Source organism: Ips typographus, linkage group LG16 (assembly GCF_016097725.1).
Source record: "Ips typographus isolate SLU linkage group LG16, UJ_Ityp_2.0, whole genome shotgun sequence".
Taxonomy (NCBI): domain Eukaryota; kingdom Metazoa; phylum Arthropoda; class Insecta; order Coleoptera; family Curculionidae; genus Ips; species Ips typographus.
Window position 1 is genome coordinate 2,815,307 of NC_138437.1, and position 25,363 is coordinate 2,840,669.

Sequence of the window (25,363 nt, forward strand, 5' to 3'; positions counted from 1 at the left end):
GTTTTTGGGCGTTTCTTAATTAACGTCATGTGTCCGAAGAAATATCGATTTTTCCGGAATATAGATATAAAACACTGTTCAAAATCTTGTATTAAATAAACCATGTTAGCAGGTTTGTATCTATCATTCAAATGTCGTTGTATGTTCAAAATTATCTGTTATTATAATCTGAGTACTTTTCAGGACAAGCCCCATATTTGGTCAGACCTTACAAGGTGTCCAGCGACAGTGAGTGAAACTTGAAATTGTTTGCATAAGTTCTTCTTCCACTTTAACTGTCTCTAAACACCCTGTATGGTTCTATCGGTCAAGGGAGTTGAATTAAAATTATGCAACACATAATATGGGACTTACACGTGATTTAAAATGACAGTTCAAGGCTACTGCCTTAATTCGAGATTGAGCACTGCTATGTCGCATTTCTTGGATAAATCGATATTTCTTAAGTCACAGGATGTTAATTGGGAAACGGCCAAAAATGTCCCGAGATATTGAACTACAAACAAACCCAAAAAAAAATTATTGATCTATTATGGACTACTTGAAAGTTTCACTTTTTTGCCCGCACTTATTTTCCACCCTGTATAGTACAGTGGCGGAGCATTAAGTCAGAGTTTTTTCCATCAACCAAAAGTCAATAAATTAAGCTCAATGATAGTCCAAACCGCATAAAAATCTGTCGTTTTATTTAGAAATGGCAAGGTTTTAAAAATGAACCAAAAAAACCACTGTCTCGGTTGAGGTGACAATGCATAAGTGAATCATGAAAATGACAACTATTGTGTTTGAAAATAAAAAACAAATTAAAAAATCAGGAAAAAGGTTTGGTACGAAATATTTAAAAATAAAGTTGTTGAGTCCATAATTTACGATTATAACTTCACTGGAGTTGCCTACCTAGAGACTCTTGTGAAAAACATTATTTTACACGATTTTGCGGAAAATAAATTGTAGATATGATTTGGATGCGCTCTTCCTCCAATTTTTGAAAAATATACAGGGTGTCTCACCGGGAACTAAAAATTTCGAAATTTCGAAAACTGTAAAAGTAACTTTTTGAAAATTTCAGGGTTTAGTATTCGCGTTAGGGCCTCCACATCTAAAATATTTTCACGTTTGTAGTACCACCGTAGGTACCCGAAGTGTATAGTACTCACCTACTTGCTTATTTTAAATCAAACACTCTGTATATTATTATATTTTGAATACTTCTGATAATTCTCTAAGTGACTAAGTTCGGTTATTCTTCTTTTCACTTATCAGACGATAATCTGACAGTTCATCACGTGCCTGCGCTAAAGTCACGTGACTGTTTTAAATTTAAACAGGATCTTTATAGTTACGATATCATTTTTACGGCCTAAAAAAGACCCCGTTATTGTTTTCAATTATCAAATTCAGTTACGAATGTCATGAGACTGTTGTCTATAATCTTGAAAGACACACGTGACTTTTCTTAAGATTAAAATAGGCACCTTGCAGTTATGTGACCATATTTAAGGTCAATATGTTTGTTATAAGTGAAACACTTTGTATCAGGAAACGAAGGTAGTAAGTGTAAAAGCGACACGCATTTTCAATTAGGTCAATAGCTCGTAAGCTGCTATTGCTGAAGAATTTTCCACATGTTTCAGATTTTTCCTTTCATCATATTTTTCAGCTTATTCAGGAAATTATTTGCCTGCTTTTTAACCTTTAGCTTCTCTGATTTTTTCTTCAGCTTTTCTGGTCTTCTCCACAGGCAAACTTGGGGCTATAGTATCTCTTCCACGCTTTCTTCAATTATTATGACCTTTTCAATTTTAATGCTCCTTCTTTTCCTGTAAAGCTTCCATTGTTTTTCAAGATTTTCTTCTACTTCACTTATTTGCTTTTTTTTATGAAAGTGTATTTATTTACTTTACGCATTACTTTACTCCCGGTCCTGTAAAATCCATGAAGAACTTAAAAGGCTGTGATTTCTAGACATGTCATTCTTGAGAGTTTGCCAGAAATACACCTCAAAAATGACTATGGTGTATGCGTTTCAGTTAGTTATCGATTATTTTTCGTAAGTGTGTGAAAATACAAACACTGCACTATTATGTGGAGACTTGGAGAGGCCCGGTCATGTTGAAGCATTTATTTTTAAAGTACATTCGCCTATCCTGTAACAGTACATTTTGAAAAATTTTGATCTTTCCTATTTAAATGCAGTCGTCATAAAAAACTCAATTTTTTCAGGAGTACTCGTATATGTTTGCTACTATCAAAAATGACCATTCCTACTGCAAAAACAAATTACCTACCTCAAAAAATAGGTGATCAGGTGTTTCAAAGTGTCCATATGAAAAACTAAACCCTAAACCCCTCTCAGTCAAGAAAATTGACCTAGCAATTCAGTCATTAGTCTAAAGTATTGTATACATAGACTAATCAAGTTGCAAAAAAAACGTGAATAAAAAGATTTACACTATTAGAGTGAAGTAGTAGTCGATTTTCACTAAATGGAGTTAGAGAGTAGACAGGGGTTGTTGAATAACACAAAGTCACCTTCATAGTAATATTTACTGTGGAGATGAATTTAATCCTCATCTTACTCATTTATACCTCCTTAGGACCAAGTACAGAATTATACCATAAATCTAATACTTCATACACCAAGTTGTGGAAATTTCCTAAAATTAGGCAGAACATACAATTAACATGGATGTGAAAGTTCCAGAGAAAGTGAAAACATGTGTATTATTTAGATGAGTTATAATCACACGGCAACAATGGGTTGGACAAAAATATAGAACATTCATAGAGGTCACTAAAGTAATTTCAGCTCTAAGAAAAAATGTATGAATGTTAACATTGTTAATGACAGTTTTTAGTGATATTTTAATATATCAGTATTAGAATCACCAATGGAAATATTTCGTCCACTGGTACTTGTCGTACTTTCTGTAATTTATCCAGTTAAATAATTGTTTAACCTGATTTCTGGTAATAATCGTAACATATCTAATTCATACACGGTTCTAGTTCTCGTATACTTGCATTTTCTTTTAAAGGAAAATATGTATCACCGTAGTAGCTATTGGAAGAATCGTTACCTTTCTCTTTCTCTAGCACATTCACTTACATGAACAATACCATATTCGATGGCATCGTTTGATAGGACTAGAAAAAGGTACGTAACGCTATAGTCAATTAAACCTGGTTGATCACTGTACTCGGTTTGTTTTCGATTTCATGTACACGTAAGAATCAGTACGACGTAACCTTGTCAGCTTACCAGTAGTACCAAACAACTATTTAAGCTAGTTCCACGGTTAATATCCGTGACAATTTCACTGAATCTCATTGGACAACATATTTTCCTTTAATTCCTTTTAAACTAAAATACAATTCAAGTATCTGAAAAAAGGTCAATTATTTTATGAATACCACTTTATATGGTCAACTATCTAATATTGTTTTCAGTCATGTAAAAAAAACTATATTAGATTGTAGTAGCAGGTACTGACATTCGCGATCAGTGGTGCATGTTCTTAAGTATTGATCGACCTTGACCTGGTCGACCTTCAATCAAAATTTAGCACAGTATTTCTGTGCCTAGTTTAAGTCAAGTTTTAGCTCTACAATGGTACAATAATTGCGAAGAGAAACTCAAAAAAATTTGCAAAGAATGCGTGCTGAGTGAAATCAATTTTATTGATTCGCGCATTTCTTTTATACACTTCTCGTAACCACTTCTTATTCAATTCACTGTGCCAAAGAATACATGAAAAATTCACGCCGAACACTTGTTACGACAAACGCATTTTGAAATTCAATAGGTTGCATTGGAATTTTATAGACTACTTTTATTATTAAGTGATAATTTAGTGAAATGTCTCTTCCTGATGTATAATGGAAAAAAAACGTATTTCACAAATTGCTATTAAAAATAAATCGCTTCAACAACTACAAACTGTATTTTAAAAGACTTAATAAAGAAAGACCTCCTATTTGACCGACATTGACATTGCGGTTACTTCATTTTTAATAGGTAAATAACGCTACAATAATTGCAACATAAAACACTTTAAACATCCATGGTCCTTCATCTTTTTTTAAGTCTATATGTCTGGACAATCGTTTAAGCGAAAATAGCATTCTCTCTATTGTAATAGAGGTTAAAACTTTTCAAATGAGTTGGTTTGTCCCGGTTCTTCTTCGTCTCATTTATTGCGTCAACACTTACGTAACCCATATATCTTTGATTAACACGATGGCAGTATGTCGTTGGGGGAAAAAATTACTACACGATCTATTTACAGGAAGAACACAGAATTAGACATACTTGAATATAAAAATAGGATGTGACTGGATTAAACCTATTCATTTATTCAATTGCATGATGAATTTTGGTGCAGACAGCCGATGCATTTAATTGACCTTGATTTGACTAGACCAAAAAATTGAGTGTGTTTAGATTGTCACATAAATCGCAACTAAGTTGATTATGAATCTGTTAGAGGTCAAGTGCACAATTTGTAATCTTTTATAAATTAAAATTTCCGCCTAAACTGAACATAAATTAATTAAACTTCATCTAACAAATATACCGCACAATAACCAGCATTGAAAATTGTTATTAGTTAGTTAGTTAGTTGTATTTTGTCAAAAAAGATAAAATTTTCTTATAAGATGTTTATGAAAAAAAATGGGTTTACAATGTTAGTAAGGTGATAGTGGATTTATTAAATGCCTGAAAGTATTTTCCCTATGAATGACAAAATATGATGGAGGATGGTTTATTTTATCTTTATATACTAGTTACAAGCTTGCAAAATTGGATGATTCAAGTTCTTTACTGTAATCTGACAAATGATTTCCTTTAATAGCCCCATACAATGAAATAATTACTCAAAAAAGTAATTGAATTACCAATTACTTCTGTAAAGGAGTTGAACTACTTGAATTAATTTAACTTCTCTCGATTAATTGACAGAGACAAACAATCTAATTACCAACATTATAGATAAATATAGTAAAAAGGTAACACATATTTAGATAATTTTTTATTTTAGCTTTAGACTTTTGCCAACTTCTGTCAAGGAAAACAAAATACAGAAGATTGAAATTGTTTTTCAGGTACTCACGGATCTTGTCTTAGTCTTCGGAAATTAACTCGCCCTTAAGAATAAAATGTCCCTCCTAAGTTTTCGTAGAAAATTAAATTTCCTACAATTTTTGTCCCTTAATATTGTCATGTGGCCGAGTTACGGGGGAGATTGAAGTTCCGTAAGTAAACATTTAGAGTATTCAGACATTTACTCACTAATCAACTTTAGACGTTTTCTCAATTGTCTAGAAAACAAATACAGTAAGTTGAAATTGTTTTTCAGGGATTTATAGGTCTTATCCTCTATAATTAACTCTTCCAAATATAAAAATAACTTAAGGCTTACAAACTTGTAAATTCTCCTCTGTAATCTGATAAACCATTTCTTTTAATATCCCATACAACCATACAAAGAAACCTGATACAACTGAATTTACTAACTGAACATGACAAGGTGGTGACCTGATGAATGTTCGAAAATCTTTTACAATCTTATTTTATCAGTTATAGAAACACGTTATCATGTATCACACTTGCATGAGTAACCCTGTATATTAACATCAACTCGATGATGGTTCTGTAGTGCCTAGGAAAGCTCAATGATCTAGAAAGAAACAAGGTAACCCTCCTCTAAGTTCCGGGGGGCACGTCCGAGTAGAGGGTAACAAACAAGCAGATACTCTGGCACGAAAAGGAGCATCAGCACCACTGATCGGGTCAGAACCATTCTGCGGCCTTGGAAAAGCATATGTCCAGGAAGAACTTAATAAAGTTGAAGAAGAACTGAGAGCAACGCACTGACAAAAACTTCTCCTCGGCAATTTTAACCGAGCAAGATCGAAGACACTGATTAACCTCAGCAAAATTAGTCTCAAGAGAGTGAGACTCAACACCTAAGGAAGCTAGGTCTAGAAGAGGACAGTACCTGCAGGTTCTGCGGAGAAGAACCAGAAACACCTCACCACATCTTGCTGGAGTGCTATGGTGTACGCCACAGAAGATTAAACACACTGGGATTATGCCAGCTGGCTGTGGAAGAAATACTTCCTGAATCCTGAAATTCCTAAAGGAACTAAATCTTGAGGGCTGCTATGAACAAGGAAACCTTGAGATAGCAGAAGAAGATGGAGTACAATAGATCTAATCAGGTCGCAGTACATCTGTCACCATCCACACCTACCATTACCCTGTATATTTAAATCAGTCCACCTGAAAACTTTTGCTTATTAGCTTCTGTATCTCCAAGAAGGGTCTTCCTGATTCTTAAAATTTGAAACACACTGTAAATACCTATAACAACATGCGACTAGAATTTAATATACATCATGATTTTGAAATCACTCTCAATGCTTGTCCAAGAGCAAAAAAGCAAGAAAACTCTCAGAATATTAATTTGTAGTTAACTAGGTATATTATATATTTATTAAAAACAAAACTTTTCTCTACTACTTCAATCGCAAAATATTTACACAGGGTGTTAACACAAATCCATTGATTTATGCCAACATAGATGATAATTCTCCAATAGGAAACTTTAGGCAGCCGCCAAATTGTAAACATCAGACCACCAAGGTTTGGACGCAATTGACCCGGACTTTCGCAACACCCTGTGTACTAAATTAAGTTTTAAAACACCGTACTCGTATCGTTAAATCAGGAATAATGACTAGCAAGTTCAACCTCCTTTGGTCTAGAGCTGGGTATTAAGGATTGATTTAATTAACCTTGAGTGGATTAATTATAAAATAAATAGATATATATTAGCATTTAGTACATGGTTAACAAAATATAATAAATATCCGATTAATCGTCTAGATCAACCATGTGCCCAGTTACAGTTGCCGATTGGTGGTACCGTCTTCTATTTGAAAAGTCTTCGTTATCTTCATTCAGTTGTGCCGTTGACACATCCATTCCTGGGTGTACAGGAGTTACAATAATCTGCTCATAATCCGCAACTCTTTTACTAAAAATTTTATTTTATAGAACTACCATAAAATTAAGTTTTAGGAAACTATTCTTACCCACAGCACCTTAGAATCAATATTTTAAGCCACCGTAAAAAGTGAAAGTCACTAGCCAAGCCAGGCTTTACGGCTGGATTTGCAGTTCCAATGTACAACCAAATCAAAAATAGTGCACTCAAATATACAATTGCATACACCCAATTTACTAAGAACATAATTATTATTTTTATTAAGGCCTGAAAAAGACACCAATATTGTAAAAGTTTGATCTGACAACAAAGATACAGGGATGTCCACCTTTTTATTCAAAGTGTTATATATATATGATTATCTCTGGAGTTGAGAAGATAGCTTAACTCTTACTACTGTTTTTCTTTTTACATTACTTAAAGGAGCCACACTTGGCGAATAAAACCAAAAGTCAACAACCCTGTATTGAGTTTCTACTCACTCACCCCAATTAGTGATAACCATCTATTACATAAATTAGAATACCAGTTCTTTTGTTTAGAATGTATATGATTCTTAGGAGTAATAGGCGTGGTCTCAGAGTCGGTAGGAGTTGATAGAGAGTTAGAACTTGATTCGCCCTGAAATTAAACATGTCATTTACTTTTTGACACTATTAATAGGGAAATCACTAACCCTTAAGTTTTTGTGTCTCGTACGTTCAGGAAACAACCTATCTAAATCGTTGTCATCGTCCACGTTTACAGCAGTGTGAACTCTAGGTCTAGTAAAACGTTGTTCACGCTGATGCTGTATATCAAATGTTTGCGCCAGGGCGAAGTAAGAATAATCAATACAGGCGTATGTTATCAAATAAGGCATCGTTACGATAGGAGCTAGGGTGTTAATATTTCCGATTAAAATAAATGCAAAAGTTACTGTAGCAACGACTGCCATAGCGTACAGAGGCACTTTATTTGGCCCTCTCTAAAAAAATCACTGGAGTAGTAACCAAGTGTTTACTTCAACAAATTCTTACCCCCATTCCTAGAATTCCAATACCTGGAATAACATTTTCTAAAGCAATTGACTGTAAAACTCTAGGAGTACCATACATGGCTCCTAAACAACTGGACATAGATGAAACATATAGTCCAGCTAAAAATAAAACTCCAATAGCGGAGACTTTGGCAGCAATCATGTAGTCATTTTGCAAAGCTGCTCTAGTGCAGGTAGCTCCCAAAAATAGTATAAAAACCAAGTACAAAAACGTAGCAAAACTTATAGCTGCTAGAGTGCCGTTGGGAATATTAGTGGAAGGTGCTTTCAAATCGCCACTCATATTGATTCCAGCTAATATTCCAGTAATGGTAGGGAAAAACACCCCAAACACTGCAAACATTCCATAACCATCAGTGTAGTTAGAATAGAGATTTAGCTGCATATTATCACTCAACCATCCTTCAAAGCCCTTGCCTAAAATAATTCACCCATTTGGTGGCCCATTTCTTTTGTCAAATTTTAATGTAACAATACCTTCATCACTTTGCACAAAGCTGCCTACCATAAAGTCTAAACCAGCTAACAATAAAATTAGTAACAAAACGAATTGGATTTTAATAACCCACTTCACTCCAGCTATGTTAATACTGCTTAGTAATATAACAGCACCAATTGCAATCAGTCTGACAGCTGTTCCAGAGCTGCCAACCCCCAATAGTTCTGCCATTGATTCACCAAAACCCAGAACATTCAGTGCACAACCCACTGCCTTAAATTATCAATTGAAAGATTATTATCTTGTTTATGTGTAGATGAGAATGATAATGCTGGAGTATGTTCTTTAAACGTGTCAATGTGATAGTATCCTTCCTTAAGCAAAATCTGGTTGAAAGTACAATAAGACCCTAATATTTGGTTTGTCCTAGAGATGCCGCAAGGTAATTTTCTTCACGACGAATTCACAAAAAATTAAAATTAATAAATTATAGAGAATTTTCTTTTACAAATGTTCTCAGAATTTTGAATTTTTACCGGAAATATTCTCTTACCCTTCTTTTTATTTATCAGTTGTGAATAAATGCTTGCTTTTTACAACAATCCAAACATGAAATTTGAAGCATCACCGTCTTCAAATTTAATTTGCACAAATAAATTTAAAACAGAACTTTGTTCGTCGTCAGACAATATACCTACATACGTCTAACCTAACAGCTAAATAGCTGATATAAACAATATTGCTTAAAATTTCATGTAGATTCCAAAAATAAAATGAAAAGTATGGCTTTGATTTTGCAACAATTCGGCGTTTTAAACTCACGCGAAACCTTCACAAACCGAAAGTATCAGTTTTTCAGACTCAAATGGCGTTTTCAATTGGCAAGTTTGGTGCAAAAATTATGTATCTGTATCCTGCTCTATCTTATCTCATTGAAATAGTATGGCAGTACACGAGTTTTGCACTAATCATGCCAATCAAAAACGCCATAAAACCCACTTTTACGACCTGAACTAGCTGTGACGTCTAATGATAGGATTATAGTCACCTGACAACTGTCAAAACTCATTAAACACTTAAACAGTGCTGTGAAACTGTAAAATGTCAAATAGTCGCGTCTCTTTGATGAATCACGCCGCAAATTGTTATTCCTAACTCTGTGGAGTTAAATTTGTCAGTTGTGATACTTAATTACACTTCACAGTGTGACTTATATAGTCAGGTGACATTTTTTATAACTATTAAAACTGATTCAGCAGTGACATGAAACTATCAAATGCAAAACAGTTGTATCTTGCATTTACACCTCAATAGAGCTCCAAATCTCACATTTGTGAGGCTTATGTCCATTTCCCCAACATTGGCTAAGTTGAGTTTAAGCACAGCTTAGATCAGTTTAGTTTATTTAGCCTGTGTTATTTTGCATCCTGATCTATCACACTCAAACCTCAACTTAGCTTAAGTTGTACTTAAAATCAACTTGGAACTGTCAGGAAAACAGACATAAGCATGGTCCAGATTGCCACTATTTTCAACTGTATTCTGCAGCTGCACAGTCTGAACCACACTTAACTTAAGTTTGGCTTAAAGTACAATGGTGCAAATGGGAGTTAATGTTTCTTACCTCACCTGACCATCTGACAGCTGTCAAAAATCATGCAGCTGTGATGCGAAATTACCAATCAAAAAGCGTTCTACCACTTGGATAAATGTAAGTATCAAAGTGTTTCTTAACATCAGAACTGCCATGGAGTTGGTCCATGGAGGTATAAACAGAACTTCCAGTGTAATTCCTCAAATAAGCAACTTTTTTGCAATTTTATAGTTTCAGGTCACTGGTGAATGTAGAATGTGTTTCAATACTTATGGTAGCTGTCACATGACATAAGAAAAGAATAAAAGAGTTTCTTAATGTCAGTACTGTTAAATCTTGCTTTTGATTTGCTTTTCTTTATCATTCTCTTAAATTCTCCAAAAAAACTTTCTGGAAATTTTCCATCTCTAGTTGGTTCAACTAGAACCATCTATGTTAAATGTTTTTATAGAACATACTCCAGTTTTTGTGAATTAAAATAACTTTATTCCGGATGTTTGATTCATAACAAAAACTACAAATTTAAATTTGATGTGTACTACTACAATCACCAAATGAACACAGTTAAACAAAACCAAAGTGCTTAAAATATTGGTTACATTTCTATTTTAGAAATGCTCACACAAATGTGAGGATTAACTTACCTGACCAAAACAATAAAGTAATCCAAGTGATCCACCAAACCTGGACCCAAGTACATGTCCCAGTACAAAATATACTCCTCCACTTTCAATCCTGCACCTTTCACATATACCTACTGCTGATAATACTGATATCAGTGCAATTGCAACTGAAATTTATCAATTTAAGTTTTGGTTTTAATTATTTAAGAAAGATAAATTACTTGTTGCTAAAACTATCAAAACAGCACTAATCACTCCAGCTTGGCTAACAATCCAGCCAGATCGTAAAAAAACTATCACTCCAAAAATGTTTATTAAGCAAGAAGTGAAAACACCATCCCAAGTGCCAAAAAGCACAGGTTGTGATATGAAAAAGTTTGACTTCCACCAAGGCACATCACCCTAAAAGTTGCTAAGTTATTATTATGTGCTTCTTGGGGATTGTTTATGTTTAAAGGTGTTAAAGCAATTTAAGTAGTATAACTGAAATAAACACTCAGTTACCATAAAGTACCTGTTCTTCAGCAAACAATTCATTTGCTCCAGAAGCTTGATGTCCACCTGCAGCATAGTGTCCACCACTTGACAAGTCAACAAACCCACTGGTATTAGCCCTAACACGTTGGGCTGTTTCACTACCCAAACCATATTTTGACCAGTCTATATTCCTGTTCCTGTTATCTCCTCGACTAGTTCCTTCCATAGTTGTAACTTAAAAAAGTATAAATAAGATACTAGATGCAAAAATATGTTATTGAATTTCTTGAATACTACCTTAACATAAAGCATTGGTTTAAAGAATCAAAAATATGTCGTCTTCATTAGGAAGATTAGGTTTATCTTAATTCCGTTATCTGTAAAGGTATTTTCTATAAATTAACGAAAGTATTGAACATTTTGTATTGTTTTTGTATTTAGTCATCACTAATCAGTCATCATCATTACTATCAGTCATGCGCTGCGTTGACGTTTACATCAGCAACAAACCACAAACTGACAAGAGTGATAAGCACACATTTTACGGGTTAGGAGCAGAGTGTGTTCTCACTCGATAGCTTTACTCGACGTGTAAGAGAAACAGAGATAACACGAACTCGATTCACTGTAACAAGTCCCGCATTCAGAGCTGCCACAACACGATTCACACATACTACCAACACAAAGATATTTATTTGTTTCTATTTTTTTATTTGATTGTGTATTAATGATTAAAATTAATTATTGCTTCAAATAAGTAGAAATGACGATTCTGGAAAAGCACTCTTTGTTATTTTGTTTTTAAAAGCAATCAGTGGCTATTCCGTTTAATGTATAAAAGTGCATACTTTAAAACGTCGCATCCACCACATATCAAGATAATAATATTTTTCTTTAAACAATTTTTTTTTTAAATTCTTTGTTGTATGGTTTTTAATAAGCAGCACATTATCAAGGCATAGTAACAATGAGTGGTGCAGATCGTTATAATTAATTATCAATAGATATTATTATTGTGGATTATGGAGAATTATAACTGGTGGAGGGTATAAAGTTCAAAAATTGATTATTGATATTTAATTAATAATAATCAACAGTATTAAATTTTAGTATATTAATATTGTAGTTTGTAGTAGATATTGGGATAATAGTTGAAATAAGTTAAAAGGAAATTTTCAAAAAATCAATCAATGTTGTAACTCCTCACTGAACTTTGGTTAAAAGAATATGACTTTAGAATTAGACCTCTAGACAAGAACGAAACAATGACCTGATTAATATTGCGTGCTGAAAGCGTAATAAATTATTCTGTTGCAAGTTTTGCCCTCACCATAACGAAGACCTTAATGACTACTCTTACAAGTTTGCCGGATTAACTAGGACTCCAGTTATTAAAAATTTAAATTTTAAAAGCTGCGTCTCTATCAAGGCTGGTAATTTAACCCTCTTCGCGTATGGTTGGCCTAAGTAAATTGCAAAGTTTATGGTGAAACCCACACCTTTTGAACTTATATTATTCACGTCCATTGTGAAAAATCTTTCAAATTTTCTCTGAATAAAAGTGAAGTTCTTTAATGCAATATTAGATTAGACCTTTATTCTAATAGCTGCAGGAACCTAAAGAAACCTTTCTTCCCTTTCATTTCCATAGAATCCTTTTTTTGTGGGACCGTTAATACTCGGAAAAATTTCGCCATTGCTCTTCCGGTAGTAAAATTTCATTCAGAACCTAAACGGGGCCCTTTTCGCTGATAAATCGTGAAGAATAGATCTCGAAAGTAAAGCAGCTTTATTATAAGGATGGTTTCCACGGTTACCGTTGACCTATCCGGATTGGCTACTAGAAAACTGTCAATAGACACTCCCACATTTCTCCAGAGATTTGGAGATTCCAGTTAGATAAGAAGCGGTTTCTGGGTTGAAATTCATTTGAGCTGAAGGCAGTTCTGATAAAGCCTAAAAAATATTGAGAATGAATCGAAATGTGTCCTCGTTTTAGTTCGGTCAAATTTAGGAGCATAAAAAGATTTGACTTAATTTAGTAAAATTCTTTTATAGTACAAAAGCGCGGTTGTTTAGTCTATTATTAGAACGAGTTTAATTAAATGTTGTAAAATTTCTACAGCAACAAAATAAATTCTTGGGTGTAACTTCTTAACGTCACTATTAGTGCTTGCACGTGCAAGTATAGTACAAATTTGAAACAATTAAAAACTAAATGCATCAAAAGCGAAAGGCGCCAAGACGATTGTTATTTTCTTTTAGTTATTATTACAGTCTGTAAAACAGTGTACACTTGTCTCTCTCTTGCTTCTCATTTCGAGACTTTAATTGATGTCAATTAAAGGTCAATTTATTTTATTGAAGATTGGGGATATAAAAAGCTTACTAGTACGTGTTACGTCACTACGTTCCAGATAATTTCTGATTTAGAGTTTGTTTGCCTAAAATAGTGTAGATCGATTAATCACGGTGCCTCGTTTCATTACACGGTATTTTTTTATTGACGAGTAATTAGAGGAGTGCAGCCGGGACTTATTGCGCAAGCTGCAGCTATTTTAACCCTCAAGAAATTAAAGTTCAGTTAGAAAGACCGTTACGGATTGTCCGAAAATTCTGTGTGAAAGATATAAGCAAAAAAATCATTAATAACTAACGTGTCAAATTGCCGAGCTAAACGGGCCAAAAGTGACAAATTTTATCGTGTATAAAGCACAAAGAAAAACCATTAGCTGTAGAACTATTAAGAGCAAACTTACAATGGGTACCAAAGTAAATAGTTCAGACTATGTGATTTGGGATCGTAGTTTTGATCGACTAGAACTTAAATTTACCAGGAGTAAGTGAAATCACTTTCTGATTCACAGTTTTACTTTGCCAATTTGCTTCATACCTTCATGGTTGTAGTCTTTCATGGTAATTTTCTTTGATATAAATAGTTGAGCCTTGGAGCCTTGGAATCAGTCAAGTCATTGATTCAAATGTCGTTTTTATATAAACATCCAAACATAGCTGTCGACTGTCAAGTAATTGAACTACTATAATTTAATTACTTTTCATAAACAATAACTCTGATTGATTTTTCAATTACTAAACAAAAGTAGTTGCAATTGGTAAGTGATATTACAGTTTTTTCAGTAGTTGAACTATTTTAAAGTAATTCAATAATTATTGAATTACTGCTTTCAGAGTAATCCAACTATTTTCTTTTAACTGAAAAGTTTGTGTTCTGGTTCTAATTAAGTTTCTCGTATCTTGAATTATTTTTATTATATTTGTATCAATTATATGGGACAAGACCTATGAGTCCCTGAAAAACGATTTCAACCTTCTGTATTATCTTTTCCTCGATAGAATTCAGCAAAAGTCTAAAAAAAAAATTATATCTCTACCAAAACCTTAGAGAGACATTTTGTCCTTAAGGCACTCAAAAGGGAGATGTTTGCTTATGAATGTTTAATAGGGGGCAAAGTGTCCTGAATGTCCACTTACAGAACTTCAGTCCCTTTACACAGGGTGTCCCTGAAATAACTGTACAACGCTTAATCACAAATTCCTTAGCCAAAATTAAGGATATCTAGGCTAGGACTTATATCCACAGTTGCTTAATTTTGCCGCTACGGGGCGTCAAATTTCTCAAATTAATATCGATTTTTCGAAATAATTTATAAACGGGCTTATCGATTTTTACGAGGTTTAGAACCAACAATTACTATTATAAGTTGGCATGCATTCCAGTTAAAAATTTAGTGATGATTCGCAAGGTATTGTACTTTTTTTTAAGGAAAACCGTATGTCTGACCATAGTTTTGCAGGAGACAAAAATTTCAAAATAAAGTCAGCTAGTAGGAAAAAAAATATTGAAGTAATTGATAGAGGGGTAACAAAAATACTAACTTTTATTTACGAAACACAAGTAATTTTTATTATTTCCTCGCATTAAAAACATTATTTCGTTTAGGTCAAAATGTCAATTTATGTAGTAATTTTTGGTCCTAAATCTAGTAAAAATCGATAAGGGCGTATAGGAATTATTTCGAAAAGAAACGATATTAATCTGAGAACTTTGGCGCCCTGTTGCGGCAAAATTAAGCATTGGATATAGGTAAGTTTGCTTAGATCGCCTTATTTTTGACCAAGAAATTTGTGATTAAGTGTTGTACAGTCATTTCAGGGACACCCTGTACATTTTTGGTGAATATACGTAAATAAAGTATATAACATAGTTTACCTTTAGCATATATTAATCTATAATGTTAGTAGTTAGAATATGTCTGTCAATTAATCGATTGCAAGAGAATATGTTTTCTATTTTTTACTATGTATTTATCAATGCATATAAATAAGTTTTTCTGCACAAATTAAAATTCCATTTATTTTATTACATTATTTAACTCAAGAAGGTACCTAGTTCATCAATTCGTGAGTAGTAGAATTATATACTACTTTTACTTACTACTAACTATTTAAAATTATTTGCAATAATTGATAATTGCCATTCATATATTTTGAAGTAGTTAGTAGTTGTAACTCAATTACTTTTTTTGAGTAATTGCGACAGCTCTTCATTCAGATCAGACAAAGTTCAAAGTTTTTACATTTAAACCTTCTACAAGTTATAAAATTCTTCTTTTTAGATTTTTGAAGGAAATATGGACATTTCCTACAAATTACCAACAGAAAAGCATAACAAAGGGAAAGGAAGATTACGGTTTTTTCGGACCAAATATGCCTTTATTACATCAATGCCAGAAAAGAAAAGCATAAGAAAACCTATTTTTTAATCATAATTAACATAATTTAATTCATGTATAATCAAACCTGTTGGTACTGCTGAAACGTAAAAATTATTTTTTAATCAAGGATGCATTGCCCTATAGGATTTTTCCTTTAAAAACTTATCCGTCAGCTGCTAAAGTAGGGTAACCAGGACGAGTTGATAAGAATCAAAAATGTTCCTTGGTTCGCCTTTTACACAAAGACATTTTCCGCTTTAAAGTTGACACGTGCATTGATTTTTTCCAACATTCACAATTCGGTTTTAAATTGAAAACAAGACATACGAAAAACGTCACTCCCGAATACTAACAGTTGTGTTTGGTGTCAGGAGGTTTGGAGAGATAAAAATTTCATTTCCCATTTTTATACACGGTGATTATTGGGGAGCTCTATGGTAGCGTAGATGGAGCCCTTTGTAAATTACCAATGTGTGTAATGAAGTTTTTCGGGAAACACCTGCGATGAAGGTGGGTTTTAAGTGGTAATCTTAATAATAATAATCAGAAAAATTTCCACTTCAGTGGTGTGGTTAGAGAGGTTGAAACAGAAAAATTATTAGAGATGTCTTACTACCTTAAAACAAAACTTCAGCTTGCTGTTAAGATATAAAATATTAACTCCAACTTTACCTGGCAAAGTAAATTACCACTTAAAGTCGAATTGCGGTTTACCCCGTTGTCTACGCCATTGGGGGAGTGACAGGGGGATGAAAGATAAAATAAGAAGCGGGGCTCAGCTGGCCGAAGCGACCGAGCAAAGTGCGAAGTTTCTAAACAATAAACACCCCGTCACACTAATTACGGCGGAATGCTTTGCAAAAGGTCCTTAATCTACTACGAGCCTGTTTTTTTCTCCAGGCTCCTTGTTTTATCATAAGCAGAATGATTTATATTATGTTCGTGAGCAATTATCATTTGCAATCTACAGGGCAGATCAAACATGGCAGTTTCATTATGACTCTATATTAACAAGAACCAGTAATTAACTCAGCTTTACCAATATTCCAGTAGTAGTTCTCGTTTTTATGTGTAAATTTATAGTGAAAAATGCTTTATAATGGATATCACTTAAGTGATTATAGGAGAGGCTGTGGTTGAACTTCAATGTTTGGTTGAAATTTGAAATAAATCAACTAACTAATAAAGTTTTTCTCTAATAAAATGACATCAATTATTTGAACTTATTTTCTCAATTTTTCATTTGAACTACAACTTACAAACATTTCCAGAAAACTGAAGAGATGACTGACATTTTACCAGCAGGTATGTAAAATTAAGACTATAAGTGGAAGAATCTCGTAAAAATTCATCAAATTTTGAATCATTATTTTAATAAAAATGTTAACCAACAAGAAATTAAATTTTTCCACATTGTAGATCATAAACCCACCAGAACACCCTCACGTCTGATGTAACTATGTATGAGACTTTCAATCAAATAGATCGAATTTCCAATGCAATAACCGTGCGTTATGACTGTGTTCCTCATTGCAAGGATTTCTTTTTAGTGAACCAATCCAGATTAAAAGTGACAGGCTCTCAAGTAGCGGAGAAGGAGCAAATTGTCACGTGTCACCGCAACAAGGCTTTCCTTTTCTATACATTTACACGAATTGAAGAAGTGTGTTTTTTATCCGCCTGTCCCTACGAAATTTGATGCCTTTTTTATTGACGAGCCCTTTATTAATTCAGTTTTTGTTTTAATTTTGTGAAAATGTGTTAAGTGGTGTTTCTACACTATAAATGTTTTCTACATATTTGTTTAAATTTAGTTTTGAATTAATAGCTTTAAAATTAACTAACCTAATCCAACAATTTTTTGTGTCAAAATTTCGGTGCTAAATATTAAAATTTGCCAACTGACGAAGCTATGAATTTTGTTTTGGCAAATAAGCCTAAAATGTTGAAAACTCTTAGAAAATTACATTTTCTACAATCTTCCTAAAAATTACAGCGTCATTGACCCAACTTTAAGAGATAAGAGAATGTTTAAATTGGGGCAAAGTTGCTCAATTTCAGATACCATTTTAAAAATTTCAATTTCCGAAAAAAACTAAAATTTTAATTTTTTGTTTTTGTTTATTTTTAACCTTATTTGAAGAGATATCCCAAAACCAAAAAAAAATTTCATTGCCGCCACTTTTTATCAGCTATTCGATGACGGTTTCGTATTTAGCGCCCGACGTTTCGTCTGTCGGCAGTCATCATCAACTTCCTTTTTTCTTATGAGCGACATATTAAATTTTTAAACGTCAAAATAGTACGTTTAATTCTGATTTCAGTGATGTATGACAACTTATGATTTGCTTCATAAATGCCGAAATAATTCAATAAAAACTAATTTTACTTCAATAAGTTGGCTTTGAATTTATAAGAAGTTTTATGAACATTACTTGACAGGATCTGTCAAACTCTATTTTTTATGCTAAACAACTTTCAATTAAATTTTTACTACTTTTATTACTCACTTTTACACATTATTTTTATTTTAAGATTTATTAGAAATTTAATACGAGCACTTTGAGAGCAAATCAACGTACTTACTTTTATGTTTCCAAGTGAGAGGTCATTATTTTAGATAAGTTTTATTTTTTTTATAACGTTAAGTGTAAGTTAGATTAACTTTGATTTTTAAAAAAAACACCAAATTTTAGCACAAATGAAACTTTTTTCTAGGATACTATACTGACCGCCGACATGTTGGATTTAAACCTGTCAAGGTGGTAATTTTTACTAATTTTTGCATTAAGAACACGAATTGGGTGTCCGTTTTGCTGTAACTGCCTTCGTTTTGTCACCGACTTTTAAATTATGGCATTTTTGGCAGTTTTCAAGACATTGCACCCATAAAAATGACATTTTGACAAATGACACTTTGCCTCACATATCTACCATTATACTAAACTAATAAAGGCAGTTGGAGAAGATTTTCAAAATTCAAACATTTTCCAAAAAAATTATGGGGTACTCCCTATAAAAACGTCAAAAAAGGTCAACTGGTGAGTTGTACGAAAAAATGTTATATTCAATAAAAAAGCGACTCTTTGAGGGGCATACATAGAAAAAATTTCACACTGCTTACTCAAACCGTTTTCGAGAGATTTAGCAAAATGTCCGTAAAAAGATAATCAAATTTAACGCCCTATAGCAGCCAAACGGGACAACTTAATAATGCGCGCTCAACGTCACGTGATAGCTCCATTCATTAGCTACCTACGATCATAGGATATGTCTACGGAATGTTTCAAATAATCAATTCATTTTTGGAAAAATGCATCGACATTTTCTTCAAATGAAGAGTTTTCTTGTCCTACTACACTGACCCCCTCCATATTAGATTTAGACGTGTTAAGGGGCCATTTTTAACTAATTTTGGAATGGAGAACATGAATCTGGTGTGCGGTTTGCCGTAACCGCCGCCATTTTGTCATTGACTTTAAAATTAGGGCATTTTTTACAATATTCAAAGACAGCTAAGGCAAAATTAATTTTTATTGTATTAATTTGTCATTTATAAAGTATTTGGTCGTATAAAAATCGAATATGGCGTCCATAACAAAATAAAACACACAATCCATATTTTTTTCACTCTTTTATGAGTTGCTCAACTCCTCCTCAGATTTCTTATTACAGTACAGAAAAGGATTGAATAAAACATGTTATTATAAATACAATTATTTTATTAGGTACTATTTTGTCGGATATTTGGGTTATATACATGGCATATTACTAGATACAAAAAATCACTGAATAAATAACATCCTGAAACGAAAAACCAACTTAATCACTTTTGAAACCGTTTTTAATCATAACTTGCCTATTTAATTTAAATTTACAACGAAAATTGGGAGACAATTTTCGTAATTTTTTGGTATTAATTACACTAATGTCTATACAGACGGGTAATATACTTGTTAATGTACGCAAACAAATGTAGAAATCACTGAAATATCGTGCGCAAGTGATAAAAAATATAAAAAACAAAAAAAAAAACGCAAAGATTAACGTGCATAAAAGTCAGTGTGAAAAACAAACGAAACAATATTAAATAAGTACAGTGGTGTTTATTAAAAAAAAAGTTTTAGGGTTTGCACTGCAGTAAAATGTTAACACGTTTTAATAAACACAACGGTATGTATGTACACAATAAAATATATAATTCGAAGTTTAATAAGTAGTACGTTTGAGGCAGAATAAAGAGGTAAAAACACTGGCCACCAACAGTGAAGTCTAAGTGCTACACAATAACAATAATTGAGAATATAACAACAATAAACGAGTACAAAAGGATTTTACAAAATCGTCTAAGAATTAAATAAAAGCATAAAAAAATGTACAAAAGAAGTAAAAAATGTCTACTGTACTAGTTTAAAAAGCAACGACGTTTATATAGAAACAGTTGAACATTGACTTTTATGATTACTTTTTAATGTTTCGGTTTCACTCCAGAAATTTCTGTACAAAGACGCCCAAATTAACCTATTTTACAATCATTAAACTGATTAATTTGAACCACCTTCTAACAACACGTTTTAAAATATTGATATAAAGTAATTTTAGCTAGAGTATGTAAATCAAATTCCCTTAGGCCATACGGTACATAAGACAACAAAAAATACAAAATTTAAGTCTTTTGTTAAAGTTACGAGATTTGTGTGGGAATGTGCGAATACGTCTACACACATAAAATTAAGGGGCTTTGTAACTACTTGATAGTGTAAACGTATTCTAAATCTACGTCACTGACTCTATAAAATCCCTTATGTAAAATAAATACTCGCTAACTACTACTCTTCTTCTTATATATTATTTTAAAGTGTTTTCTTTTTGAAAATCTTAAAAATGAATCTACACAATTATTTACATTTTATACAGGGTTCCATTAAAATATATAATATTACTCCCACATTTATATATACTTATTCTTACAAAGAGTTTGGTAGAATAGGATTTGATGACACTTTAGCTAACAAGTATTCCCTACCCTTCCAAACCCTGCAATGCATTTCTATTAATATAGTTTTTATATGCGTATTTATCACAGAGACATAAGTTCATTTTTTATTTTGAAATGATTAAGGGTTAACTCGACTTTATAAAAGTGATTTAAAAAAAAATAGAATATTGAGTGACCCACTCCTTAGTGTTGACTAGTGTTCAGTTTTAAATAAATTATTAAGATTAAGCCGAAATAGTTTAAAAAATAAAAATAAATAAACTTTTTTATTGGTAGTAAGAATTTTATAATAAGACTTTGATTGTACTGCTGAAAGTTGCTTAACACGCTTTTTTAAAGAGAAATAAATATTAATTGTACTTAAGTTCAGTTAAGTAGGTAAAGACCATATTGCTTGACTGGTTTTATTGTGATAGTTCTAGATTTTTATAGAAAAATCTGTACGAAGTGATAAGGCAATATTGACCACTTGTGCTCTAAAATACACAAAACCACAGTTTTTTTTACTTCCGTTTCTAACAAACTTATAAAACAAAATAGGAAACCACAATGAACTTCTTCACTAAGTATTTATTACAAAAAGTCTGGAGATAATATGACATAAAACGTTTTTAGTAAAAAATAAAAATTTGCATGTTAAATTGTATTCAATTCACCCGGTGGTTCCGTGTCCAATTTAGCCTTTCACGTAGCACCAGCTAAAATTTGTTTAATTTTATAATTATTTTATTACTTGTTACGATAAAGAACAAATGAAAGTCCTTGGATAATACACTGCATCTCTGAATATATACACATATATTAAATAGCAAGTATTATGGACATTTAGGTAATCCAAAATTGCATACTAATATATTTTATTGCGTGGTTTGAACTGCAAAATGTCGGGATCCCAGGATTACTAGCATGCAGTTTTAGAACCCTATATTACTGATAAATTCTTAATATAAATTCATTCTGATAAAAAAAAGGAACATCAATTGCGCTGAGTATTATCCAGCTAATCAAATGGACATAATATCCCCATAACATCTCATTCTTGATATGTGAGTATCTGAACCATACCAGCTCCTCATTCATGCGATTGTCTCTTTTATCCAAGTAAAACGAATAACATTAACAGACAATAAACATTGACTAGTAAAACTAGTACAATTTTAAATATCACATATACGGCCACGAGAATGAGCTACCGGATAACAACATATCCCTTATAAGGGTCTCAATAGGTGTTTTCCCTACTAAACGAACGAAAAACAGTTGCTCAATGACTGCCGAGCTAACAGTTCTTAAACTAGGTAACCTTAAGAGTAGTTTTCCAAATCTCGTGGGTTGGTTCGGATATTGTGACCTGCAGTATTCTTCCAGGGCACATTGAGACTTTTCTTGGATAGATTCTATTTGAGCTACATCGCTGAGACCACACGCGTCTGAAAAAGAAAGAACTAAAAGTCACTTTAACGGTCCATTAAATTCAAATTTTTTAATTACCAAGACATTTCAACATTCCAATTATAAAACGTTTCTATTTTTACGTTAAACGTCGAATGAAAATTCGATGATGTTATCTGCACTTGCTCGGTATTCTTTAAACCGGAATGAGGGCAATAAAAGCAATTTAGGGTAACTTTTTACTTTTACAGCCTCTAAAACCAGCTTTAAAAATTAAATGAACAAGGGGTTAGCTATTATGGCTTTCAAATTGCTCTCTTATTGGTTTCAAAGTTTAGAGCCGCAAAGATTGTTTCTTAGGGTAGAGATTTTTAAATACAATCTACAACAGCAAAGATATCAATAAAATAAATTTCAGCAGAACACGCCTCTTTGTATTTGAATACCTAAGCAAACATCTGGAGCTAAGGGATTTATTTGACCTTATTATTGACCATTTCTTGTCTTTTATTCGTTTCAAGAGGCGGAGAACTCATTTGTCGGGTTCTGGAACCCATTTAACGTATCGGATTTCTTAAACGGGGCGTGAAATTTTTCCACAAATTTAAAAAATATACGTCTACATTCCGATAAGGTTTGTGACAGCTGCACGTTGTATACCATTGCGAACTACTATTAAAAAGATTTGCCACACTTCGTTCTCGGTAATGTGACACATATTACAAAATCGTTCCTTGCTGCTATGAAATACTTAATTAACCATGAAAAACTGGTCTGGTCAGAAAATCAAAACCAATTGATATTGTCTGTTTTAAATTATAGTAAATTGCTATATTGTTAATATAATAGCAATTAGTAAATGATTACTTCTTCACGTAATAAGTGAAATGATCGTGTGCATTTGCAATTAAATTAGAATACACATACATCCAATTTCATGATTTTTTAAAGTAACTTACAGGGTGTTCAGCTGACAATTCTAGGCCAGTAATTTGATTTAACATGTTGACATGAGCAGATACACTTCATGATTGTCCAATTGTGTAGCCAGTCCAGTTTGTATAATTGTAATCCCAGAGACATAAGCATAAAGTATAAACTATGTGTCAACATTTTGTAAAACATGAGGTTTATATCTTTTATAACTATGTCGATACGTGATTTTAAAATATACCTATCAGAAAAATTAAAGTATTTTGAAAATGTGAATAAATTTAAATTAATTCGAAAAATTCAAATTTTATATAAATATTTGATCTAAACTTTTAATGCACGGTTTGAGTACATCTTGTATATTACCATTACTTCAATAAACCACGTGATTTCAAACTTTCTAGTAGTCTTTTCTAATTAAAAAGAATAAAAACAAGGAATCTAATTTTAATGGACTCACTAATGTAAGTAATGAATTACAAAACAAGATGATCCACATAGAATTATGATTGAATTTTTTTCCACATTAAAAAACTGAAAGAACACAGAAACTACTTTTAAAACTTAAATGTTCTGAAATGGCAGTAAGTCAGCCAATAACAAAGGATACAAGTTTTAATTATGTACTTGGATATAAAACGATTCTGAATTGACATCGACCCATTTATAAAAATAAAGCATGGCAAGTATGAAAAAAAGTAAGTCGCATTAAATTATTGTACCAGTATAAGTGGCATTATTTATAGTCAGAAAGCTGACCTACAGAAAGGTTATGTAGAGTAATATTAAGGGATAAACTGCCCCTTTAGTATCATAAATAGTATCAATTAACCCCGTTCGACCTTTCGCGAGTCAGAAGTGTAGAGCATCTTTTTAAATGTCGGATATAATCAGAAAATGTCACCATATGCTGCCCTGTTGGCAAAAAAGAAATAAAACCCAGTTTGGCACTTAATTCGATTTCCATATATCCCTGGGTATAACACTTATATTGCATTACGCCCAAATATAATATGTCCCACAGTTTGCTGTGGTATATGATGCGATTTATAACCCAGAAAGGGAACTTTCCTTGCTACCCTAAAAAGTGCATGTTATTGCGTAGTGCTGTCGTGTACAGGGATACATAATTGAACTAAACGAGAGTTATTGCCAGATTCTATTTATTAATTAGATTGGCTGTTCGCAGTATTTAATAACAACAATCGACACCGATTATACGCAACAGGTTGTCTATAAAAAACATTTTTCCAGACCATGCCAAAGCAGAATTGTTAATAACGAACGATTATCAGTCGCATGACCAAACATCATCTTCGAGAACTTGAAATATTAAACTTTGTGCCTCGGTTGTAAATTCTAGATATGACGATGCTGGTGTGACAATGAACGTATTGTCTTGCACTTTCATTACAAAGATAACGGTCCTGATAAACAAATGCATTATTGAAATTGTATTCGGGCTGGACACCATTGTGCCCGCATGCCATGGTCGCCTATTATTTAGTCCAGGTCCATCCTCGACTCTTTCAGGTTATGTCAACGGCCTTAATTCTATCTCGGGGTAACACCGGCGGACAAGTTTTCCCTATTATTTCCCAGATGGAATCCTTAGATAAAAACTCAAGTCATGAGCTTGAAGTGGGAATTTTCACCGTTTCAACCCAGAATGTGTTGTATGATACTATCAGTGAGCGGAAAATTTTGGTTTAACTTAATGTTGCTAAGGTACATTTGTGCAAATAATCAAAGTTGAACCTTAAAGCAATTTTAGGTGAAAGACTTCGTTGCTCAATCTGGCAATTGTGAAAATAAATCAATTTTTGTACAAAAATTTTGAATTCTCATTAAATCTACAGTAAGACTGCAAATGTGTCCAAATTTAAGACTCTTGAATTTATTAACTTGTTATTTAGATTCAAATGTTAAATTTTATTAGGAAAAAATAGCCTTTACGCTGACCTATTGCTTAAGTTTTTCAACTGAAGAAATAATATACCAATTTTGGTAAAATCCTAGTAGGTCCATTAGGCCAATAAGTTATGCATCTGTGGAAAGTTATTAAACAAACATTCTGAGAACTTTTATGACTTGATTCACCGGTCTATCAAAGCAAAC

The 25,363-nt window shown here is 32.6% G+C and overlaps 2 protein-coding genes across 4 annotated transcripts in view; both read right to left on the reverse strand.

The window, feature by feature from the left end:
* Nucleotides 1-6,811: 6,811 nt before the first annotated feature.
* On the reverse strand, nt 6,812-11,653 carry LOC145738802 (solute carrier family 12 member 8). The gene is made up of 10 exons (XM_081993863.1): nt 11,483-11,653; nt 11,223-11,419; nt 10,930-11,110; nt 10,730-10,875; nt 8,530-8,764; nt 8,033-8,469; nt 7,690-7,980; nt 7,500-7,634; nt 7,102-7,280; nt 6,812-7,043 (listed from the first exon to the last, which is right to left on the reverse strand). Exons 2-10 carry the CDS (start codon nt 11,409-11,411, stop codon nt 6,881-6,883), a joined length of 1,956 nt encoding a protein of 651 aa, XP_081849989.1. The 5' UTR covers nt 11,412-11,419; nt 11,483-11,653; the 3' UTR covers nt 6,812-6,880.
* Nucleotides 11,654-19,622: 7,969 nt separating this feature from the next.
* The window catches only part of svp (COUP transcription factor 2), a 42,597-nt gene continuing 36,856 nt past the window's right edge, over nt 19,623-25,363 (reverse strand). Inside the window, exons 6-7 of one of the 3 annotated variants that reach the window (XR_014180834.1) lie at nt 21,498-22,365; nt 19,623-21,396 (exon numbers count right to left, since the gene is read on the reverse strand). Coding sequence is in view for 2 of the 3 variants with exons in the window: in XM_081993617.1 (XP_081849743.1) it covers nt 22,085-22,365 (281 nt within the window). In the remaining variant the exon portion in view is untranslated. Of the gene's footprint in view, nt 22,366-25,363 lie in introns of all 3 variants that reach the window. The other 2 variants (XM_081993617.1, XM_081993618.1) reach the window with 2 other exon arrangements.

Coding starts and splice junctions, on each gene's coding strand:
- LOC145738802 (XM_081993863.1), bottom strand. CDS start 11,411: ATGGAAGGAACTAGTCGAGGAGATAACAGGAACAGGAATATAGACTGG. Junction 8,765..10,729: donor TACTTTATTGTTTTGGTCAG/GTAAGTTAATCC, acceptor TGATAATTTAAG/GCAGTGGGTTGTGCACTGAA. Junction 7,281..7,499: donor GATGGTTATCACTAATTGGG/GTGAGTGAGTAG, acceptor TGTCTTTTTCAG/GCCTTAATAAAAATAATAAT.